Source organism: Protomyctophum parallelum (assembly GCF_964188405.1).
Source record: "Protomyctophum parallelum genome assembly, chromosome: 7".
NCBI lineage: Eukaryota > Metazoa > Chordata > Actinopteri > Myctophiformes > Myctophidae > Protomyctophum > Protomyctophum parallelum.
Genome location: NC_139705.1, coordinates 32753956 through 32775124, shown reverse-complemented (window position 1 = coordinate 32775124; position 21169 = coordinate 32753956). Strand labels below are relative to the sequence as shown.

General features: G+C 43.8%; 1 protein-coding gene across 1 annotated transcript in view; it reads left to right on the top strand.

The window, feature by feature from the left end:
* Positions 1 to 15924: 15924 nt before the first annotated feature.
* The window catches only part of epha2b (eph receptor A2 b), a 42682-nt gene continuing 37437 nt past the window's right edge, over positions 15925 to 21169 (top strand). The window contains exons 1-3 of the mRNA XM_083770043.1: positions 15925 to 16104; positions 16904 to 16986; positions 18445 to 19093. Of these exons, the coding sequence (XP_083626169.1) occupies positions 16029 to 16104; positions 16904 to 16986; positions 18445 to 19093 (808 nt within the window). The 5' untranslated portion in view covers positions 15925 to 16028. The remainder of the gene's footprint in view (positions 16105 to 16903; positions 16987 to 18444; positions 19094 to 21169) is intronic.

The window sequence follows — 21169 nt, the reverse complement described above, 5'->3', positions numbered from 1 at the left end:
AATGCCTCATTTCATATACATACATATTATGTGACAGTGTCATGCAAAAGTAACCGATCTGCTATTTTCTGGTATTTTTGACAGATTTTGCATCTAGATAACATATCCAAAATAGGAACTCCAGATTGAAGTGGTTATGCATATGGTTTCTGCAGCAACGAATTCTATCTCTGCCCCTAAAAGTAGGCTATGGTGCGTATAAAATATATTTGCACGAATTTCCCTTAGGAAATTATGATTTCCCTTCGCATCAGACTGAATGCGTCTGTTAGGACGAGGTTCAATTGAAAGATTTGCTTTCCATTATGTAAACACGTGGTTTCTGTGCCGTCATATCACTGATGCACTCAGAAATTATGATCAGACTTGAGACAAATGTCTTTAAGCGACATATCTTACAAACATGTGCTATTTTGCATGAGAGGTGGTGGAGTTAGCTGCTTTAGCAGACAGTTCCAATGGAGTTAAGTGGTTTTGTTCCGAAGCGCTTTCTAATAAAATTTCATTGGTTCAATATTTTTTTATCCAACACAGATGTAAAACCTCAAAAATTGAGCGATGATAGCCTACGCCCTATTTTCATTCATAATATACCTGGAGGTTGAGACATACTCTATTTATTTATTGTATTTTTTTCATATACAGTATATATTTGTTTTAGCTCTGGTGTCTCTCCTTCACCAGAGCGGGTGGTCTCAGGTCAGAACCTGGCTCAGGGCAGGATGATGTGAAGTTGATTTGCGGTGGTTCTCCTTTTCAGGGAAATAAAACGATAGGCCTGCGGTTTTTAAATCCTTCTTCTATTCTGGCTTTTCAACCACTCTCTGCTTAGAAATCCTATCTGTCAGCAAGCATGAATGAATGAATGAAGAGTGTGTGACAGAGAATGGGATTCTCTGCTCTAATTGGGCACACTGGGTGACAAATCCAAACGGAGGTCACTTGGGGTTGATGTCTATTTGAACAGAGGGTGTGTGTGACTTACATACTGTAGGGAAATGGATTTATAGCGTTTAAGTGGATGAGTCAAAAGGGCTATTACGCCAATCAGCCTGTGCTGACTGTCGATGCCCAACTGTGGGCATGACAGGATGTTCCACTCAGCTTATGCTCAAAGAGAAAACCAAGCAGCGTTGGAATTTTCTCAGGGTGAGTGTCACGTCGCAAAGAAAGAAAGTGGACTTGAGGAATAGGAAAAAGACAAAGGAAGGTATTTTTAACGAGGGGAATCTTATGTTCCAATGGGTACTAGTGTTCTTCTCCATTGTTCAACATAAGGCGTGTGTGTGTGTGTGTGTGTGTGTGTGTGTGTGTGTGTGTGTGTGTGTGTGTGTGTGTGTGTGTGTGTGTGTGTGCGCGTACGCACACACGCACGCACGCACGCCGGTGCGAGTGTGTGTGTGTTGAAAAGGTTATTGTTCAGCTGGCTTACATTGCTGAGCATACAGTGTGTACACAAGCTTAGATTCTGTTTACAGGAATATCACAAACTGCTCCCCTCAAACCTCAGCCATGTTATGATTGATGGCTGAACTGTGGTTCGACCAGGGATTTAGGCAATTAACAAAGTCTCGTTTCACATACAGTAGAGCTCAGATTTATGCCTTTGTCGAAGAGTTAGCATAGGCTACTTGATCCAAAACACAATGTCCCAAATGGCTATAAAGATTTAGCACCGCTTGCTTCATCTGATGCTGCACAAAACTGCACAGGTCCCCCTCAGAAGCAACATGTGTGGTCTTAAAGGGACACTATCAGTATTTCCAACATTATAATACCTCCATACAATGTTGTAGGACTAATGTAATCTGATCAGTCTTCTCTGTGTCTCTGAAAGAAGTCGAGGAAGTTGAGGCTGAGGAGTGATGTCATTGGAATAAAATCTGTGGATGGGAAAAGTACAACCTTTACTTTCTGGTTTAAAAAAAATTGTAATATTGACCTCATGATGAAATGCAAGCTGAAACAGTAAGAAAGAGGCGTTTCCACTTTCAATGCATCGTAAATATTGGTGTATGGATGAAAACTAACTGAAAAATGCCCATCAAAAGCATTAAACTATAATGTGCCAAGGTGGAGATCATCTCACACTCACCACCCTGCAGCCACAGTCTGTACCCCAGCATGGCTGGGGCCAGGCAAGCAATGCCTGCCCTACGGCATGTATTACAAAAGCCATTCCACCAGAGTATGGAGCAGTTTCCACCTGTCTGTCAACCATTTGGCTGTTGAATAAGCCCTGAGCCTTGCAGAAAGATGTAGCAACATCGAAACATAATGTTTTTTTTGTTTTCTTTTGCCTGCACCCTGTCAATAAATGAGATTGCGCAAGTGCCCGCTTTCTGTTCACCTTATAAGTCCTGCTCCTGACTGAGATGCAGTGGACCAGCATGAACCTGGCCTGAGGCGTGGTGGACCCTGAGCCCTGAGACAGTCTTAATGTAGACCAGTGGTTTTCAACCCTTTTCATATCAAGGCCCATTATTTATTCTGCATTTGAGCCAAAATTGTCACCATTTGATGACATTTAGCTAACTCAGACCCAAAACTAAAGAATATAATCCACATGTCCATGCTGTATTGATGTTGGTACCATAGGGGAGATGACAGGCAAGAGGCAACGATCAAAACAACAATTCCGCCACATTCTCTGATTGTGTAACTTAAGTTATGCAGATGTTTAACAATAATTTGAGAGTGTGAAATTAAACCAAATGGACCCGTAAGGGTCCATTTGGTTTAATTTTACACTATCAACTGTTAAAGATCTATAAGGGTCCATTTGGCTATACAACTCATCATTTGGCTGGGGACCAGCTGGAACCACTGGTTGAGATTACCACTGTTGTAGACACACACCGTCCGTCACACAGGTATTCTAATAACTTTATATGACTATGATTACACACCACCACCACTGCTGCTGCACTGGCTCTGTCACTTATGTTATACACTTATATTATGTTTGATATCTGCTGCTAATGTCTCTCACAATGGTCTGTTGTGGTACAGGCCTATCAGCTGCAGCGAATGTTTCTCGCTTTGTACATTGTACATTTGGCATTGTTCCGTTTTGTTGTGTGACTTTGTTTCTATTCTTTACATTTACTTTTCTTTAAACCGCAAAACATTCAGAGATAATTAAGTACTTTCACTGGAACAATAATAGTAGATTAGCATGGGAATTAGATCTTGGGGTGGAAATTCCAGAGGAAATTTGGAGCTCAAGTATTTCTCTAATTAACTTTTGTGTGCGACAGAATTTGATACAATTTAAAATATTTCCTAGACTGCACTACTCCCCCGTCGGTTAGCTCCAACTGCCCAAGATGTCACATTCTCCTGCATCTCTCGGCCACATGTTCTGGTCCTGTAGACTATTGACAGACTTCTGGTCCGGAGTTTTTGAATGCTTCTCATCAATGGGAGATATGGCACTAAGCCCTAATCCTTATACTGCTATCCTGGGGGTAATCACACCATAGGCCTTTCGGGCCAACTAAGGAGATCTATTGCTTTCGCCTCACTGCTGGCCCGAGGGCTCATACTAAAAAAACCTCCCTCTGCGGCCCAGTGGATTCAAGAAGTCCTGTATATGTTAAAGCTGGAGAGAATTAGATATAATGTCCACGATTCACAGGAGAAATTTGACAGAGCCTGTGCTGCGTTTATCTCATAGGTTGAAGACTTTACATTTCCCTAAGGGGAATGGGAGGGAAGCAGTGATCAGACCCGTGCTCTGTCCCCCTAATGGGGATTGGAGTGGACAGGGCTGGAATGCACCTTCCTTCCGAAGCCACGATTGCTGGTGGCGGTACTATTGACTAACATTATTTGCCATATCAGATATGTATTTGTTTTGTGTTTTGTGTATTTTTGTGTCATCTTATTTTTTGTACCCTCTCCTTTGATCGATGTATTTGTGTTTGCTGTTTCTGGACTTTTGACTGAACTGCCTGTCTGAACTAACTTGCAAAAAAGGAATAAAAACTAGTACTTTCACTGATACTTTTACACCTGAAAACATGACAATAACGTTTAAGTTGATCGGCCATTTGCAGTGAATGAGTCACGTAGGTATGCCTTAAAATAGTTACAAGCAAACATATAAATCATAGTTCAGTCATAAATCATATTTTCTCTCTCTTTCCATTTCTTCTGGTCTCTCTCTCTCTCTCTCTCTCTCTCTCGCTTCCTCCCCCCCTCTCTCTTTCTCTCTCTCTCTCATTCCCATCATCCCATACACCCACACACACACACACACACACACACACACACACACACACACACACACACACACACACACACACACACACACACACACACACACACACACACACACACCCGTGAGCATAATCAAGCCCAATCAACCTGCCTTGTCCAGGTGGAACGAGAGCGGAGAAAGACAGGTTTTGTTTCTATGGTGTTCTGCATGTCTGAGTGTTGAAAGAAATCAAACAAGCAAGGACAGGCTCTTTGCTGAAGGAGGCCTGACAGAGCAGCACTGATTTGAGCAGCTGTCATACGTGTTGCTTTGTTCAACCACACCAGCTCTGCAGCAATGATCTCTATGCCGATGACCTGTGACTCTCTAATATGGCAAGTAAGACATCTGCTTAATGGATACACTTGTGCTTGTAGGCACTAAGTGTGCACAGTGACATATACGCGGGTGCATGTGCATGGCTCACGCGTGTGATAGATTGTCTGTTTGTATCTTTATTGTACTCACGAAGGAACATGCCTATGACCACGCACGCACGCACGCACGCACGCACACACACACACGCACACGCACACGCACACGCACACGCACACACACACTGCATGCATGCATGCATGCATTCCCACACTTGCTCCTATGGGTGTCACAGCTGCAGGTTGGTTGTCTAAACAGCGGTGGTGCCATTCTAAACATTGCAATGGCACCAGTGTACACTAACTCTGAGAGAGTGAAGAAAGTGTGTGTGTGTGTGTGTGTGTGTGTGTGTGTGTGTGTGTGTGTGTGTGTGTGTGTGTGTGTGTGTGTGTGTGTGTGTGTGTGTGTGTGTGTGTGTGTGTGTGTGTGTGTGTGTGTGTGTGTGTGTGTGTGTGTGTGTGTGTGTGTGTGTGCGTGCGTGTGTGCGTGCGTGTGTGTGTGCGTGCGTGCGTGCGTGCGTGCGTGCGTGCGTGCGTGTTTTGGTCGGGCTTTACCTTCTGGAAAAGTCTTTTTTTTTAGGAGAGCTCGAGATAGCAAAGGGTTAAAGACTGGGGCGAGGTTTTCCTCTTCTTCTGGCAGGGAGACAACAGTTCCATGGCTCCACCTGCATTCTTCTGTAAACTAGGAAGCAATGCCATCACACCATGGTGAGTTGCTATTCTGCCCCCACACACACACATACCACAGAACATAGGGCTGATTTACATCGAGAACTCCCCTTTGAGCAATACATCCCTTCTCATTATACCTGGGGTTATGTGGAGGGAGGATACCTGATTATGGGCTTATAGCTGAACTTCTCTACAACATTAAACATGCTATCGCTTAAGAATGTCTCTTCTTCCCCCCCCCCCCCCCCCCCGCCCAACCAATCTTTTAGGAGTGAATCAACTTGTAATAACTAAACTGTTACATTTCAGGAAATAGACAAATTATAGATACTATAGTTATTATTTAGGCACTATAGGCTCTAGCTCTATACCTTTCATTTGTTAAACATTTATAAAATCCACAGACATGAAGGGGATGAAATGTATAGATATTTTGATGTTAAAATAAGTGTTACATACTGTAGCTCTATATTCCAATAGCAATAACGTGTTTGCTCAGTAAAAGGGGTCTCCCCTCTCCAGTTCATTCATACATTACAGACAATACAGTTTCAGGTCAGGATACCAATTTTATCCAATCAGGAAAGAGAACTCAGGATACAGGATGCAGGATAAGCGGAATTTTAAGTGGAATTATAAGTGGAATTTAAAAGTAATGCAACAAACGAAATTAGCAGACAAATTTGGAATTGGAACACAGTGAAACTGAAGCTAATCTGTTCTCTCTCCTTATTCAGCAAAATTGGTTCCCCACCCGAAGATTTATTCTCAGTTTACTGTTGAGCTGGACAGTCGGAGAGGCCTCTGTGTACTGAACAAAGATGCAATATACTATCAGAATATGCAGTAGACCTTTTTAAAGGACCATGCACTTTCCACTTTTAAACCTATCTTCATATAATTTGTCCTCGCTAATCTTAAATACCACAATTATTTTCTACTCGGTCTGTGTCTCATAGGAGGGCTGTGGGCAGTTCAGAATCCCATCTTCCAGTGTTGATTCATCGGTATTGGATGTCCGAAATTACAACCATTTTGGGGGAATGTGTTTAATACTTTATCGATCATTCTTTTAATACTTTATCCAACATTCTTTTAATACTTTATCCAACATTCTTTATCCAACATTCGGCATGAGTGCCGCATGGTTGATTTTGCCTTATTGCTCGCTAGGCGTGCCGTTCTGTTCAAATGGAAGGATTCTGCCCCGCCCGTGCTCCGTCAGTGATGTCCTGGAGTTGTTAAGGTTTTTGGCTCTGACAAAGTCTTTTATAAGACCCTGGGGCCCGTTTATGGCATTCTACCACAACACACAAACTGTACAGTGTGGTGTGCCCATATAGACCATGACACCAAACCACAACCAAATACAAAATCTGTATTTTATCTGCTATGATAAGGTTGCCAGTTCGAACCTGGGCTCCCCCAGAGTTACTGTCGAAGTGTCCTTGAGCAAGACACTGAACCCCTAATTGCTCCCGATGTGCTAGTTGGTGCCTTGCATGGTTTCCGCTGCCATCGGTGTGTGAATGTGTGTGTGAATGTGTGAATGTAATGCACAATCTCTGTAAAGCGCCTTGGATAAAGGCGCTATATAAATGCACCATTTACCATTTACCATTTTCTGTGTCTTATTTGATACTCCTGTGAATGTTTCCCGTAATGTACTGTATGTGTGACTTGACAACATTTATGGCTGCCCCTGGGCTTTTGTTTAAAATGTAATAAAAAGATGTTGAAAAGAAAGAAAAATATACATATTTATTTTATTATCGTGGCTTCCATTATCGCATTGCAACTTGTCAGGAATAGAAAGCCTGCAGTTTCTATTTGCTTGGATTCCCCATTGATGATGTCACTGGAAGACAGGTTTCTGAACTGCCCACAGCCCTCCTATGAGACACGGACTGAGTAGGAAAAGATTGTGGTATTTAACCATGAGCCATTAGTGAGGACCAATTATATAGCCTATAGGTTGAAAAGTGGTGAAGTCGTCCTTTAACAATAAACCTTTCGTTGATTTAACCACAAATATAACTTACAGCACCTTTCTTTCAACCTTGTGTCCTTATTTTGCACAAATGGTCAAAGAAAACTTTGTTTACTCTAAAAACAGCTACAAGCTCACAATGATCAATTTAAAAACGTTAAAAAACTTTTGCGTGACAGTCATTCAACAATTTATATAAATGGAGCATTCATTTTAGAAAAATAACTCATCATGAAATATGGAGATACAAGGTTTCTGCCTGACAGCAACGATTATGAATCATGCCAAAACATCACACAGACATTTTTTCATCAAGATCCGTCCGCCTGGCTGACGGTGAGTGTGCTGCAGACATGCAAACACAGACATACGAGCACCCACGCACCTCAGCTGTCCCAACACTTTCTTTGGTGTGACTGTTCTGCAGTACTAGGAGGCGTAGGAACAAATGGTGTTTGGGGGGGAAGGGGGGGGGGGGGGGGGGTTAGACATGCCTGACGTGCCTGCCTCAGCAAACCACAAACCGCTATGGGGGCTTGAAGGGGGCAGCAGACTCCCAACACCCCTCAGGACAGGTGCTATTGGTGGTGACATCACTGTTTAACAGGACTATTGGAGGCCTCGCTGCAAGGAGAACTCCACAGAGGCTGAGGGGCATTATTTTACTGAAGCACAATCACTACCTAGGCTACATGTACAAAATGTACCATGTACAAAATGTCAGACTCCGACCCAAGTTAGCATAATTTATGAACTATTAATAGACTAATCTAGTAGACGTATCATGTACAACCTATCAATGAAGTGGGCATATATGAATGTGTAGTTAATCTATAGCATGCCATACATAGTCAATATGTATAGGTTGATCAAAATAATTTACAGTGCTGATATCTAATAAAGATAATAATAATACAATCCAATATTATACAAAATGCTTTTTCGAAAGAGGGTTACAAAGTGCTTTACAATAGCAAAATGTTGCCATAAGGAAGAAACAACTTTCGAGTAAAACTTCAAATTTTGTTCATACATACACAGTGTCAGCGAGTTACACCGAAGAATAGACATGTGTACACGCACGCACGCACGCACGCACGCACGCACGCACGCACGCACGCACGCACGCACACACGGCGCCCTACACCCTCACATACATCTCTGTTTTCCTCCCACTCTCCATCCCATCCGATATGACTTGGCCCCGGTAGGGTCATTTGGAACTGAATCAACAGGTGGCTCAATGGACGTTCTCACTATAACGCTGAGCCTCGGGGCCCTTCACTGCAGCCCCCGCCAGGAATCCATCTCACTCATTCAGAGTGCTCTCCACTCTCTCACTCTCTCCGCCGTGCTTCCCTAAACGTCCACAATGGCATTTAAGCTGGTGGGTCACTTGATACATGGAAGCAGGAGAGAGCCTCGAGGACTAGGCCATTCTACTTGGGTGAGCAAACGGAACATCTGCGCTCAGCACCCCCCTCTTTCTTCTAGCTTGACCCATGTCTCCGATATTAAAAGAAAAAACACGAAGGCGTCGTCTGTGAATGTGAGCACGTTCCAGCTCAGGGCATTGGAATGTTGAGATAATGTTGTGATAACGAGCAGAATGAATAGCGAGGTGGATCCACTCCGCTCTGCATTTCTCTTCCCCCTGCCAGGGATGGGTAGTCGATTTGCAAGGCCCGATGCCCTTTATTGGCTATATGAGAGGAAGGGCAGAGGAGGTGGTTTCCAGAAGTTATTGTGAGCTTGTGTCATGATTCTCATCCAAGGTGAGGTGGATTTCTTGTATCAGATCGAGATCTTTCGATGTGAAGTGTAGAAGTTTTTATTAAAAAAAAGAATTATCCAGAAGACACTTGGGGTGTTCCTTTGTGCATATCAATAACGAATAAACTAAACTAAAAGAAACTAAAGAAACTAAGAGAAATTACATTAATTGACATTGTGTCGTCATCGCACGCACGTACGCACACACACACACACACACACACACACACACACACACACACACACACACACACACACACACACACACACACACACACACACACACACACACACACACACACACACATACACACACACACACACACAGTCTTCTTAGACATTTTCCAAGGATGGTGAGATCTATCACCACCAGACATTGAAAACCAACCTACTTCTACGTCTTATTACCTAATTATAGTGATGCAAACATTTAGAAGGGGATCTTGGATAATAAAATCATACTGTCTCGGATAATAAAATCATACTGTCTGGGACTTAAAATAAAGTTGCTCTTTATTACGTTGACGTTTGGTCGTTAGGTCCTGATGAAGGTCTAATGACCTAAACTTTTTTTTAATTATCATGGATCTCCTTCCAAACAATTGCACTTTTTGTCCTGTCGCCGACCTTAGAAAGGTATGCATCGGCCTTCGTCTAAAGGAAACGTCAATCGTATATGGGACTCACTTGATTAAGTTTCATTTTTTAAAAGACACATGGTTGAAGTTTCAATTCACTGTTGGCTGGAAAAGAGAAATGATTTGTGATTTGTCAGCAAATGTCTTTTCTAAGTTTGCATACAGTCAACTTAATGCTAATGGCATCACATGGTCAAGTTTCATGCACGGTAATTGTACTTAATATGGGGCAGATTTCAGTTCCTTCTTTAATTTTCCTAGCTGCTGAAGAATTGTGAAATTATTTGTGGCTTGTGTTTCCAATTTCCCTTTTATTCACAATCGCTGCACAGTTGTTGCAGATGATAGAAATATTTTTGACATTTGACATGAAGTAATAATGATTCTCTTCCCCATTCTTTTGTATCATAGCGGCCATGACACTTACATCTTGCTTACATCTAGCATGCATCAATGTTGTATGCTAGATCAAAAGGTATGTGAGTCGGGCCTTATACTGGTAACGGAGTAGTGCTACATTGCAGTAGTGATACTTTTACTTAAGTAATAAAATACTTTTAAAGTACTTTTTCCACCACTGCATATATCGGTCTGATCGGTGGTTCTGGACAACTGTACTGGACAACGACTCTGTGGCGGGCACCACACTCCCTCGAGTCCTCGCCAATATGTGCTCTGAGTTTGAAGTTGGTCGGTCGCGAATATACACATGACCAGTATGGGCATAGCTGTCGGATCTGGACAACCGATCTCCATGTATGTATAAGTATGTCTATATATGGGCATATTGGATGTGTCGTTCACGGTTATGTCTGAGTCATAGCGACATGGCCGTGGTACGCCCACCCGCCCTCTCATTAGCCAATTTTAATAGAGGATGAGCGCTTGTCTGTTCACACTTAGTCCAACATTTTAAACATGCTGCCCCCAAAACAATAACTTGTATTTTGAGGTCATTATATTGTACTGTACTGGGGGGGGGGGGGGGGCGCACTAATGATAATCATATACTTTACTTGTATTTAGTTATTTGATCATTTTAGCCCTAGTGAGAGTGTGTGGTCCCAAATAAGGATGGCAATGTCAGTTGGTTCAAGCCACTTTGGTCTTTTTGGATGTCAGGAATAAGTACAGTCACTAGGGGCTGCTAGTGGAATCTTTACACTCTTAGTTTTGTTCCTTTGAATTGTAAAGAAAACTAAAAAGACGGAGGCCGTAGTAGCTGTGGTAGCTATCATTTTATAGTATATATATACTGTTTGGTGATGAGGAAATAACTGAAAAAGGACATAGGCTGCAATGCAAAGAAAGATTTGACAGTGAAAAGAATCCCGCCATGAATCTTAACAACTTCTGCAATTACTTTAAGCATCAGCTGCCACTGAACATTTCCTCTCAGTATTGGCCACTCAAGTCGCTTGAAACACAAATGACCGCACAGCCAAATCCAAACCAACCACACATGGATGGTTTACATTACAGCTCAACACATAGGCCTACATCACAGTTGCCTCCTAGCTCACTGGCCCCCCACCTACACATGCACACACGCACGCACGCACGCACGCACGCACGCACGCACGCACGCACGCACGCACGCACGCACGCACGCACACACACACACACACACACACACACACACACGGGGGGGGGGCACCAGGGCCCCATGACCACCACCAGCTTTTGCTTATTGCTGCACACAAGCGCATATGCACATATCATATATACAACTTACACATGTCTCCATTGTACGTTGATTTATCCAAATTCAGCCGCCTTCTGCACACATGCTTAGTGCACAGTTTACATGTTGACTGACGAGAGTGCCATGTTTGGTGTGAAGGCTATGTAAACAATGTACCATATACAGTACATATATCCTTTTTCATGTCAAAGTACAGTTGGCCTCAAACGCTCCTGGTACATTATTCTTTTCTACCTGGCAGGTGATTTGCTATTTACCTGACAATAACCGCGTGTGCCTGTAAGACATGGCTTGCAGATAGCAGTAAATCTGTCAAGGCACATGGAAGAACTTCCCCCATTCATCCAGAAACACATTGCGTAGATGTGTAGATCAACAGGATCAGGTGTTGGGGATAATTTGAAGGGGATGGAAGCACCAGGCTTTATGGGTAATCAGACTAACAGATGAGCCCTATATCCTGTTCTCACACATGGCCCAGGCCACACTTGTCGCTATGTGTGTGCGCATGTGTCTGACTGTGCTCCCAGAGTCCCATATGTACTCTCCAGTGAGTGAAAGAGCGAGGGCCTTGTCGAGTTTGCATCTACATGTGCGTGTCAGTCTCTCTGTGTACATGTGCGAGGCATGTGAGTGTGTGCGTGCGCATTATAGGCGTGCGTGGGCATGTCTGTGCACACACAAGTGCATGTGTGTTCGCGTGCATTCATGCATGCACATGGGGTCGAATTTGAAACAATGGGCCTGCTGTTTGCCTCTCTCCACCGCTGCTGGAGTTGCCTTTACACCTGTGCTTGGCAGCCCTCCCAACCAGCCCCCCCCCCCCCCCCTCTTAAACACACAGCCCCCCCAATCCACCCAGGTCTCGGTTTACATCCTGCATTAGCTTTTAGTGCTGCATTACAAAGAACAATGCATATTCAACAAGACTTTCCAGCTCAGATAATACACATACGATGACCCCGCAGGCATCCCTTATTTTAGACTCACACAAAAAAAGTCCCATAATAAAGTTGCAATCTTTAGGTATTATATCCTAGCTGGGATTCAAATTCAGGTCTCCTCGCACGGGAGACCTAACATCAACCGCTCATTCAAGAAGGAATTTCCAATTGGCCAAGGAAGATTTGATGGGTTTCTGAGCTGGCAAGCAGGGCTACAACTACAAGTCAACCAGTATATAGGTTCGTGATTTACCTGACTCCAAATGAAATAAAATAAAATAAAAATCAATGGAAGAATAGAGAGACCACCCCTACTATTTCAGATGTACTAGTTAAATTGTAATAATATGCTCTATACCATTGGTTAAAATAAAATCGTATTCATTTGAATAAGTTCCGGACTGCGGCTTTAAATTTGAGGAGTTGCAACCAAGATGAGCTACCGGGTGACGTCTCTTTCTGTCTCCCTCTATTATTGTCTTGAAACGCCTCCTTTCTTTCTTTTATCCTTTGTTTCTCTTGTTCTCGGCCTTTCCTTCTCTCCTTGTTCTCCCTCCCTCTGCCCTCTTTCTCACTCTTTTCAGTATTTTCCTGTCTCGTCAAACATTGGGTCCGTAAATGGGTGTCCCCGCGGTTCCTCAGACCTGGGGAAAGCCAGAGGCGCAAGAAGAGGGTGCACGGTCTTGCGCGTGAAGTGAGAGCACGGCTGGGGGGATTTAGGGGTTCAAAAGCCTGCTGAGACCCAAGGCATTTTTCCTGGTGTGAGGGGCTTTGTGAAACTAAAGCCTCAAGGCTATGAGAAGGGAGGGGGGGGGGGGGGGGGGGGATTGAGAGATTGAAGGAGGGAGGGAGGGCAGGGCAGGGCAGTGGGTGGATGGGGTTGGGACGAGGCATCTGACAGGGACAGGACAATCCCATTTTTCCCGCGGTGTCGGCATCACAGGTGTGTGAGCCTGAGTGCGTGTGTGCGTGCGTATTTGTGTGTGTTGGAGAGGCCCATGCCAAATCAATGACACACTGTATTGTAATCACCTATTGTGGCGACAAGGCACGGCGCTCAAAGGTAAACACTTACTGAGAAAAAAGAAATCTTATAGTAATGGATCAGGTACCGTACAACCCTCTGGCTGCAGCATTCAGCCATTTACAAAGGGGGGGATTTATTTATAGAGCAAGACATAAAATAAAGCTCCCTTTATCGTTCTCACAGGCATTGCTCAAGGTTTTACCATAGTTACAGACTTACAGTGGGCAACAAACAATGAGAGTAAGTCAGATAAAGCTTGACACCAGAATTCCATTGAGCACTAGTTGCTAGGTAAGGGACTTTTCGCAATTCCCCATATTCGTTCTAACTGAAGCATTAGCTACCCTCTCTCCCTCTCTCTCACACTCCCTAATGCCCCCTGAGAATAAAGACTAGATTAAACTCCCCCCCCCCCCCCCCTTTACTGATAATTTGACCGCTTTTTATCTAATGGCTTGGCGGGGCACAACATATTTGGAATGCTTTCTATCATTTCTGACAGGATATTTAGTAGGCCAGCTGTACTTTTTTAATTCTGCTATTCAGAGCCGCTATTATGCTTATATGAATACATTTCTCTCTGCCTGTCATGTTGATTGTAACTCTGTATGTTGGGGACTCTTACAACAAAGGGGCATAATTTCAGGGGGGTTCCTGCCCCCGTTCCCCCTCCTCAGCCACATTCAACACGCAAACAATTCCAAATCAATATCTCCTTGCACGCAAGTCTATAGTCCATGGCTGGCCAGGCCTATAAAAAATTATAGGTAGGGTAGGCTATATCTGTGGTCCTCATGGGGTCTGCTGGGAGGGACTCACAGAGCCCAGGGGTTTGTGAGGGGGTTCCAGGGGGTCTCCAGCAAAATGAGTTAATAGCTATAGCATCAAAATCAGTTTGACCATTTAACCCCCTACATTTGATAGTGGTGGAAAAAGTACTGAATTGTTTTACTTAAGTATAAAAGTACCAATACTGCAATTTAGAACTACTTCGTTACAAGTAAAAGTACGGACTTGAACATGTACTTGAGTAAAAGTACAAAAGTATCGGCATCAAATGTACTTAAAGTACTAAAAGTAAAAGTACTCAATGTGCAATATGTGTACAAAATCTATTGAAAATAGCAGATCTACAAGCTCACAATGCGTCGTGTTGTAAATGTATGTTTTCAAATCACCAAAGTAACTAGTAACTAAAGTTTTTGAATAATTGTAGTGAAATTTTGGCTCTGAGATTATGAGATATAGTGGAGTAGAAGTAAAAGTAGCCTACTGGAAATTGGAAATAATTTAAATACCCCAAAATTGTACTTAGGTACAGTACTTAAGTAAAAGTACTTAGTTACTTGCCACCACTGGATATTTGATAGCATAAACTCACAATCTGCTAGCCAGTTTAAACACAAATCTGGGTGCCCCTATAGCACAAAATATTTGTCATATTTGTCCGTGGCAAAGACTTGTCCATAGCAATTTTTGTATTTACTTTTTGAGGGGCGCTAGCCCCCCTCCTATATTTAGTTAGTGTAGATTTTTGTTCTAACACAAACATTAAATGCTATTGACAATGAACGGAGAATTTACGTCATATCTCATAGGACATAGGCTATATGTAAGCAAATTGGCTATTTCAGTTCTACACAAATTCCCATTAACAGTGAAGCAATAGACTAGATTATAAGAGCGCCCCTCACTTCACAAGGGTGTGATTTTTCTACACAACATGTTTATTTTGATCATGAAACCCCAATTTTACTGAATGTCAAGTTTTCCTCCGAATAGTGTCTTTTATTTACTCTATTATTAATCTTTTATTTAGTCTCTGAGAGTGCACAAATGCCAAATGGAACCAAATAGACCCGTAATTGTCAGTGTTACAGATGGTCATTCAGGGCTAGGCTATCTCTTTGTGTTTATGGTAATATTATTGTCCACTCGTGACAAAAAACATTTTTGACAAAAAAACGTCCACCACAAGAAAGCATAATGGCGATGATCCCTGAACCTGGGCCTAATTTGCGGTAGTCCAGTATAGTCGCGACGTGTCGCCGTGATGATGTGAGGCTTGTGAGCAAGATCTGTTTGGCATGAAAGCGAGCATCGAATCCGTCGATCTATTCGACACCCCTGCGCGATGGAGTATTTCAATTAAAGTTAATCTGTAACCAGCGGTAGTAGGCCTATAGTCCCATCTATGTGCCACACCCCCATGCATCCATGCACATAGATATGCAATGCATGCATGGCCTCCATCAGTCCGCACACACACACACACACACGCACGCACGCACGCACGCACACACGCACGCACGCACGCACGCACGCACGCACACACACACACACACACACACACACACACACACACACACACACACACACACACACACACACACACACACACACACACACACACACACACACACACACACACACACACATTCCACCGGGCGGAGTCCGTGACGTCCCCCATCATTTGTGAATGAGGCTTCCGATTCAGACGCACTCACTCACTCACTCGACTCTCACCACCAGTTCAGTTCAGTAGAGCGACCCATGCAGCAGGGCCAGCCGCACGGTCCCAGCACTGAGCCCGCACAGGAAAGGAAGGCAAGGGGGAGAACAAGAAGAAAAGTTGGACAAAATGGATTTCTGTGGACGATTATTATTTTCATATGTATTTATTAACGGTATATTTATTACGTTGCAATCTACAGAAGGTGAGTGGTCTTCACTTAAAGTTCCTTCAAAGTTTGCTAACTTTTTTTCTCTCCCAGGCATAAGTTGCTCTGTGTGTGTTGCTCTCCTATCACGCGTGCCATGTGAGGAAGGATAACTATAGAGGAAGTAGTTGCCTACCTGGAAATTGCTATCTAACTATTTCATTTGTATTTATTGTTTGTATGATCATTTCTAACTACGTTAGATTATTTGCCAAATAATTAAATGTGTCCCTACCCGATCACATATGCCATTATTGTCGATGTTTTATTGCTGATTTGATGTTTTACATTATTAGCCTACAATATCATAAGGTGTCAGTGAAATGACAGGCACCAGTAACTTTTAGACACATGGCACAGCACACTCGAGTTCGTCTGGTTGAAAAACACGAGGAACTTTGGAGAAGTCAAGGAATGTTGTTGTAGAGGTAGTACTAGTAGGCACTTTTATATTTATTTGTCTACCCGTCAGTCGGGCACTGCCGTCCTTCCTCCACCTCGTGGATAACCATTTTCAATTCACTTTTATAGTTAAGCCTATACGTTTTTTATATTCTGTTTGATACAATTTGCTATGGGTGCTGGTTTCTTGATTACAAAGAAAGAAAGGTTTCTCCTATTCAGTTTCCTTCCAGAAAAAGTGCGATGCATTGTAGCCAACTTTATCAAATATTAGCTATAGTTAAAACATGTAACTGTCTATCATATTAAAGGTTATGCCGGGCTAGCACATTTTTCTTTACGCACGGACGTTCATTATTTGTCATTGATAGAATATGTGCTTTTATCTGTGCAGAGGTGTTGTTGGATATGAAGGCAGCAGGGAGTGAACTGGGCTGGTTAACATGGCCCCCCCTCGAACAGGGAGAGAAGCAAGGGGTAAGTAATGTATTATGTACCCAACCAGGCAGGAGCCAGATTTATCCTTTGGGGAATTTGCCTGGAAATACTTGCATGCATCACAGACATCACAAAAAGCATGATCATAACTTATACTGTTCCACTCCACTGCATTCGTGTCTCAAAATATGTGCCCATGTGACTGTTGTGTGGTTAGCTGTTCATCCTCCCCTCATCATTGTCAGGTATCTTTGGAAGTTTGGTACTGAAGGGCTAATGACTGGTTGGTTCAGCATGAATGTGGGAAGGGGTCGGAGAATAATTGATCAGGGGGGTTGAGTTGACTGCAGAGCATATGTTTGGGCTGCACCAAGGAATAGACACATAATGGCTGCTCGCTGTATACAGAGAATACTTGTGGCTTCTTGTGGTTGCAAGGCTTCAGCTCCAGAATTGTATGTTAGAGTGCAATTAACTTTTAAAGTTTGCAGCATGTGGTGCCTCTTAGGGGGGAGGGGTTATAGATACAGCCAATCAGTCCAACCTAGCTTTTCCTTACCAGGGGAAAAATGTCTATCTTTAGAGCTGCATCATTACATCCAATTGCTATGGTCATTTTGTGAAAGTATGTTAAAATTCATGGTTCCATAGTAGGCTAAATGGCCATTCAGTCTCACGCAAATTTGTTTTATGTGTATTGGCTCATTGTAGCATGCTGCTGAATTAAAAGGCATGCTTGGGCATGCTTGCAATTTTGACACACTCGACTCCTCTAACTTTCTTGAAGATAATGTTACTCACCTTCACTGCTGCATAATTTGATGTAAGCTTTATCTTTTGTGCACGATAGTTTTAGTCTGAATCATCGTTGGTGAGAATACTAGTTTTATTACACAGTTAGCCATGTTATAACCCTTTATGACTCTTTATGATGATTATCATTTTAGCTCATATTTGCTCATTTTAAATACCCCTTATTAAAAAAAAAGTTCAGTAGCAGTTTTATAGAGGCGTTGGTTCTCCTGTTACACATCAAGTTTATATGCAGTGCCACACACTCAGCCAACAAAGCACATTCCTTTAATTAATAGCATAGTGGCAACATGCAGAGAGCAAACCACAGGCTCTGCCCCTGTGGGGGCCAAGTGCTTTTCTGCAACCAATGTTACGTGAAAGCATGCTGGTAGAATTTTGTTTCAAAAATGTCTGTGGCAGCATTTAGTTTATGTACAGCAATTATTAACTCTGCATCTCTTCAATGTTTATTGTCACGAATATACCTTATAATCAATGGAAGCTCAGAAATTATGTTACAAAAAAGCTTTCTTGAGAAAGACACACCAAGATGGATGCTTAGTAATATTCATTGCCATAATGTGGAGTTGCCCCAAACACAATGTTTTAGTCCGGTTCAGCCCATTACACTTAGGGGTTCCTCAAGGATCAGTGTGGTGGTGTATGTCTCTAACCTTTTCCTCTTGTATGTTCTGTTTTCAGTGGGAGGTGGTCCAGAAGACCATGAATGGCTCCCAGTTCTACTCATACTCTGTCTGCAATGTCGGGGAACGTGAGCAGGACAACTGGCTCCGCACCACCTTCATACAGCGGCGCCCGACGGCCTCCCGCGTCTTCGTGGAGCTCCAGTTCATCGTACGTGACTGCAATTCATTCGACGGCGCCTCGCTCACCTGCAAGGAAACCTTCAACCTCTTCGCCTCCGAGTCGGACGCCGACGTCGGGACAACCTTTCGCAAGGGCCAGTTCAGGAAGGTCGCCACCATCGCGCCCGACGAGATCACCAGCAAGAGCGAGTTGCACATCAACACGGAGACTCGCGTGGTGGAGAACCTGTCAAGGAAAGGCTTCTACCTGGGCTTCCAGGACATCGGCGCCTGCATGGCTCTGCTCTCTGTCAGGGTGTACTACAAAATCTGCCCCGCCACAGTGAAGAGCCTCGCCGCTTTCCCGGAGACGGTGGCAGGGGGCGAGAACCAAGCGCTCAGGGAGGTGAACGGGGTGTGCATCGATAACGCTGTCAGCGAGGAGCTGCCACGCATCTACTGCACCGTGGACGGCGAGTGGGTGGTGCCCGTCGGGCAGTGCCAATGCAAAGCCGGCTACGAAGCATCCGAGGACACCTGCAAAGGTAAGGTCGTTCTCTTGCCGACTATCTGTCCTCGGCCATTTTGGTTTTCTGTCGGAAGCCTGGATGTAGTTTCCATAAGGTGTTTATTATTTTAAAGCAGCATTTTTTACCGTAGTCACTGTTTACACTTTGTATAATAACCACAGGTTGAACGAAAATGCACATGATCCCATTATTGTGGGAAGCGTTTGGTATTTATCATGGGCGTTATGTATCATCATTGTGTGCTGGAATTCTCCCTTTGGCTAATGCAGCTCCTCAGTCATGGAAGGAATGCTCTCTTGTGCATGTCACAACATCGGCCCTGACCTTGAAACCGCCTGCTATCGAATCTGGGAACGTGCTTCATGGCTGCAGCTATGAGTGACAAAATGCACGTGTTGGTGGATTTAAATAATTTTAACTAAGACAATAAATAAATAAACTACCGGTAAACAAGAAGGGTGCCTGGTGGATGAACCAGTTAGTGCTCCTCTCAGCCGTGAGGATTAGGACATGAGTTTGAATCTGACTGCCCTCTTGTCTTGCACGTGTCATGTCTCCTCTCTCTGCCCATAGTTTCCTGTGGAATATATCATGAACTACTTAGACCATATACTTCATTGACTGGGCTCCCAGCTCTATTCTTGGCCCCCTCCTTTTTCCCCTCGACACCAAATATCTTCGCTGAAAATAGCCGATCTACAAGCTGACGACGGGTACAGGCTTTAGTTTCGACACTATTATTGGTCCGACAGTCATTAGACCGACAACCTACCTCAAACCCTAACCTAACCATAACCACAAGCACGGGAGCGCTAGTCCGACAGTTGTTCCCGCATGTCGGACTAATTCTCCGTCGGAATTACCATCGGATCCCGCTGACGACGTGTCACATTGTGAGATGCGTAGATCTAGCTTGTAGATCTGCTATTTTCACCGAATGTTTGGCTATTAACACTGAATGTTTGCCTAATTTATGACATGCCCAGAAAAGGGGTGTTCATGTGGTTAAAAAAGTAAATACATTAACTTTTTGTTTTTTTGCAGACTGACGCCTAGGTTTATGAACAGTGAATGTACCTTCACTACTAAGTACCTTAGTCTGTTGCACCAGGTAGATTTCCGATCAATCATTTATTCATTATCGTCCTTTGTCTTATCTCCAGCTCAGATATGATCTGCTGCCATAATTCAAGCACTTGACTTTGTAGTTGCGACACAACCCGTTTTATGTCCTGGGCCAGACGGGGCCCTTTATTGTCGTCGGAAAGGGCCTGTCAGAATTGACGTGATTGATCAAAGACCGGGCCAAGGCCTCCTCCTCGACTGTGATGGATTAGCATCTTCAAGGCAAGGATGAGAACGAGAGGAGGAGGAGGCCCCCGGAAGGGCGACTTTGTTCACCGCACGCATCAGAGAACCTGGTGGCCCTCCTCTTGTGACCGGGCATGTTCGCTACACGTTCCCCCCTCACATTAGATGCTGACTTATTGAGTACTCTTTTGGTAGAGAGAGGCGGTGCTTTGGTATTTGGGTGTATGGTGTGACTCCAGTGCATTTGTAGGTGAGCTCACTGCATGCCAGGGCCTGTCGAGACTCTGCTGCTCCATGACAGAGTGCCTTGAGCTTCTCGCTTGCCTGAAGACACACACGTGCACACACACACACACACACACACACACACACACACACACACACACACGCACACACACACACACACACACACACACACACACACACACACCACACATTGCAGACTGTCACACACGACTGCTAGCAATAATCCTCACGATAATACATGCATGCACCCGCAGTCACACACACACACACACACACACACACATACACAGTCACAAACACACGCGCGTGCACACACACACACACACACACACACACACACACACACACACACACACACACACACACACACACACACACACACACACACACACGCACTGTAGTTGCAAATCCCACTTTGCAACCTCTTCATAATAGATTGCCTGTTTCTCTCTCGTCGTTAACAGACAGCCACACGGTGGAATCCAGAGTTAATGTAATGCAGAGATTGTACAAATGGAATCAAATGGACCCGTA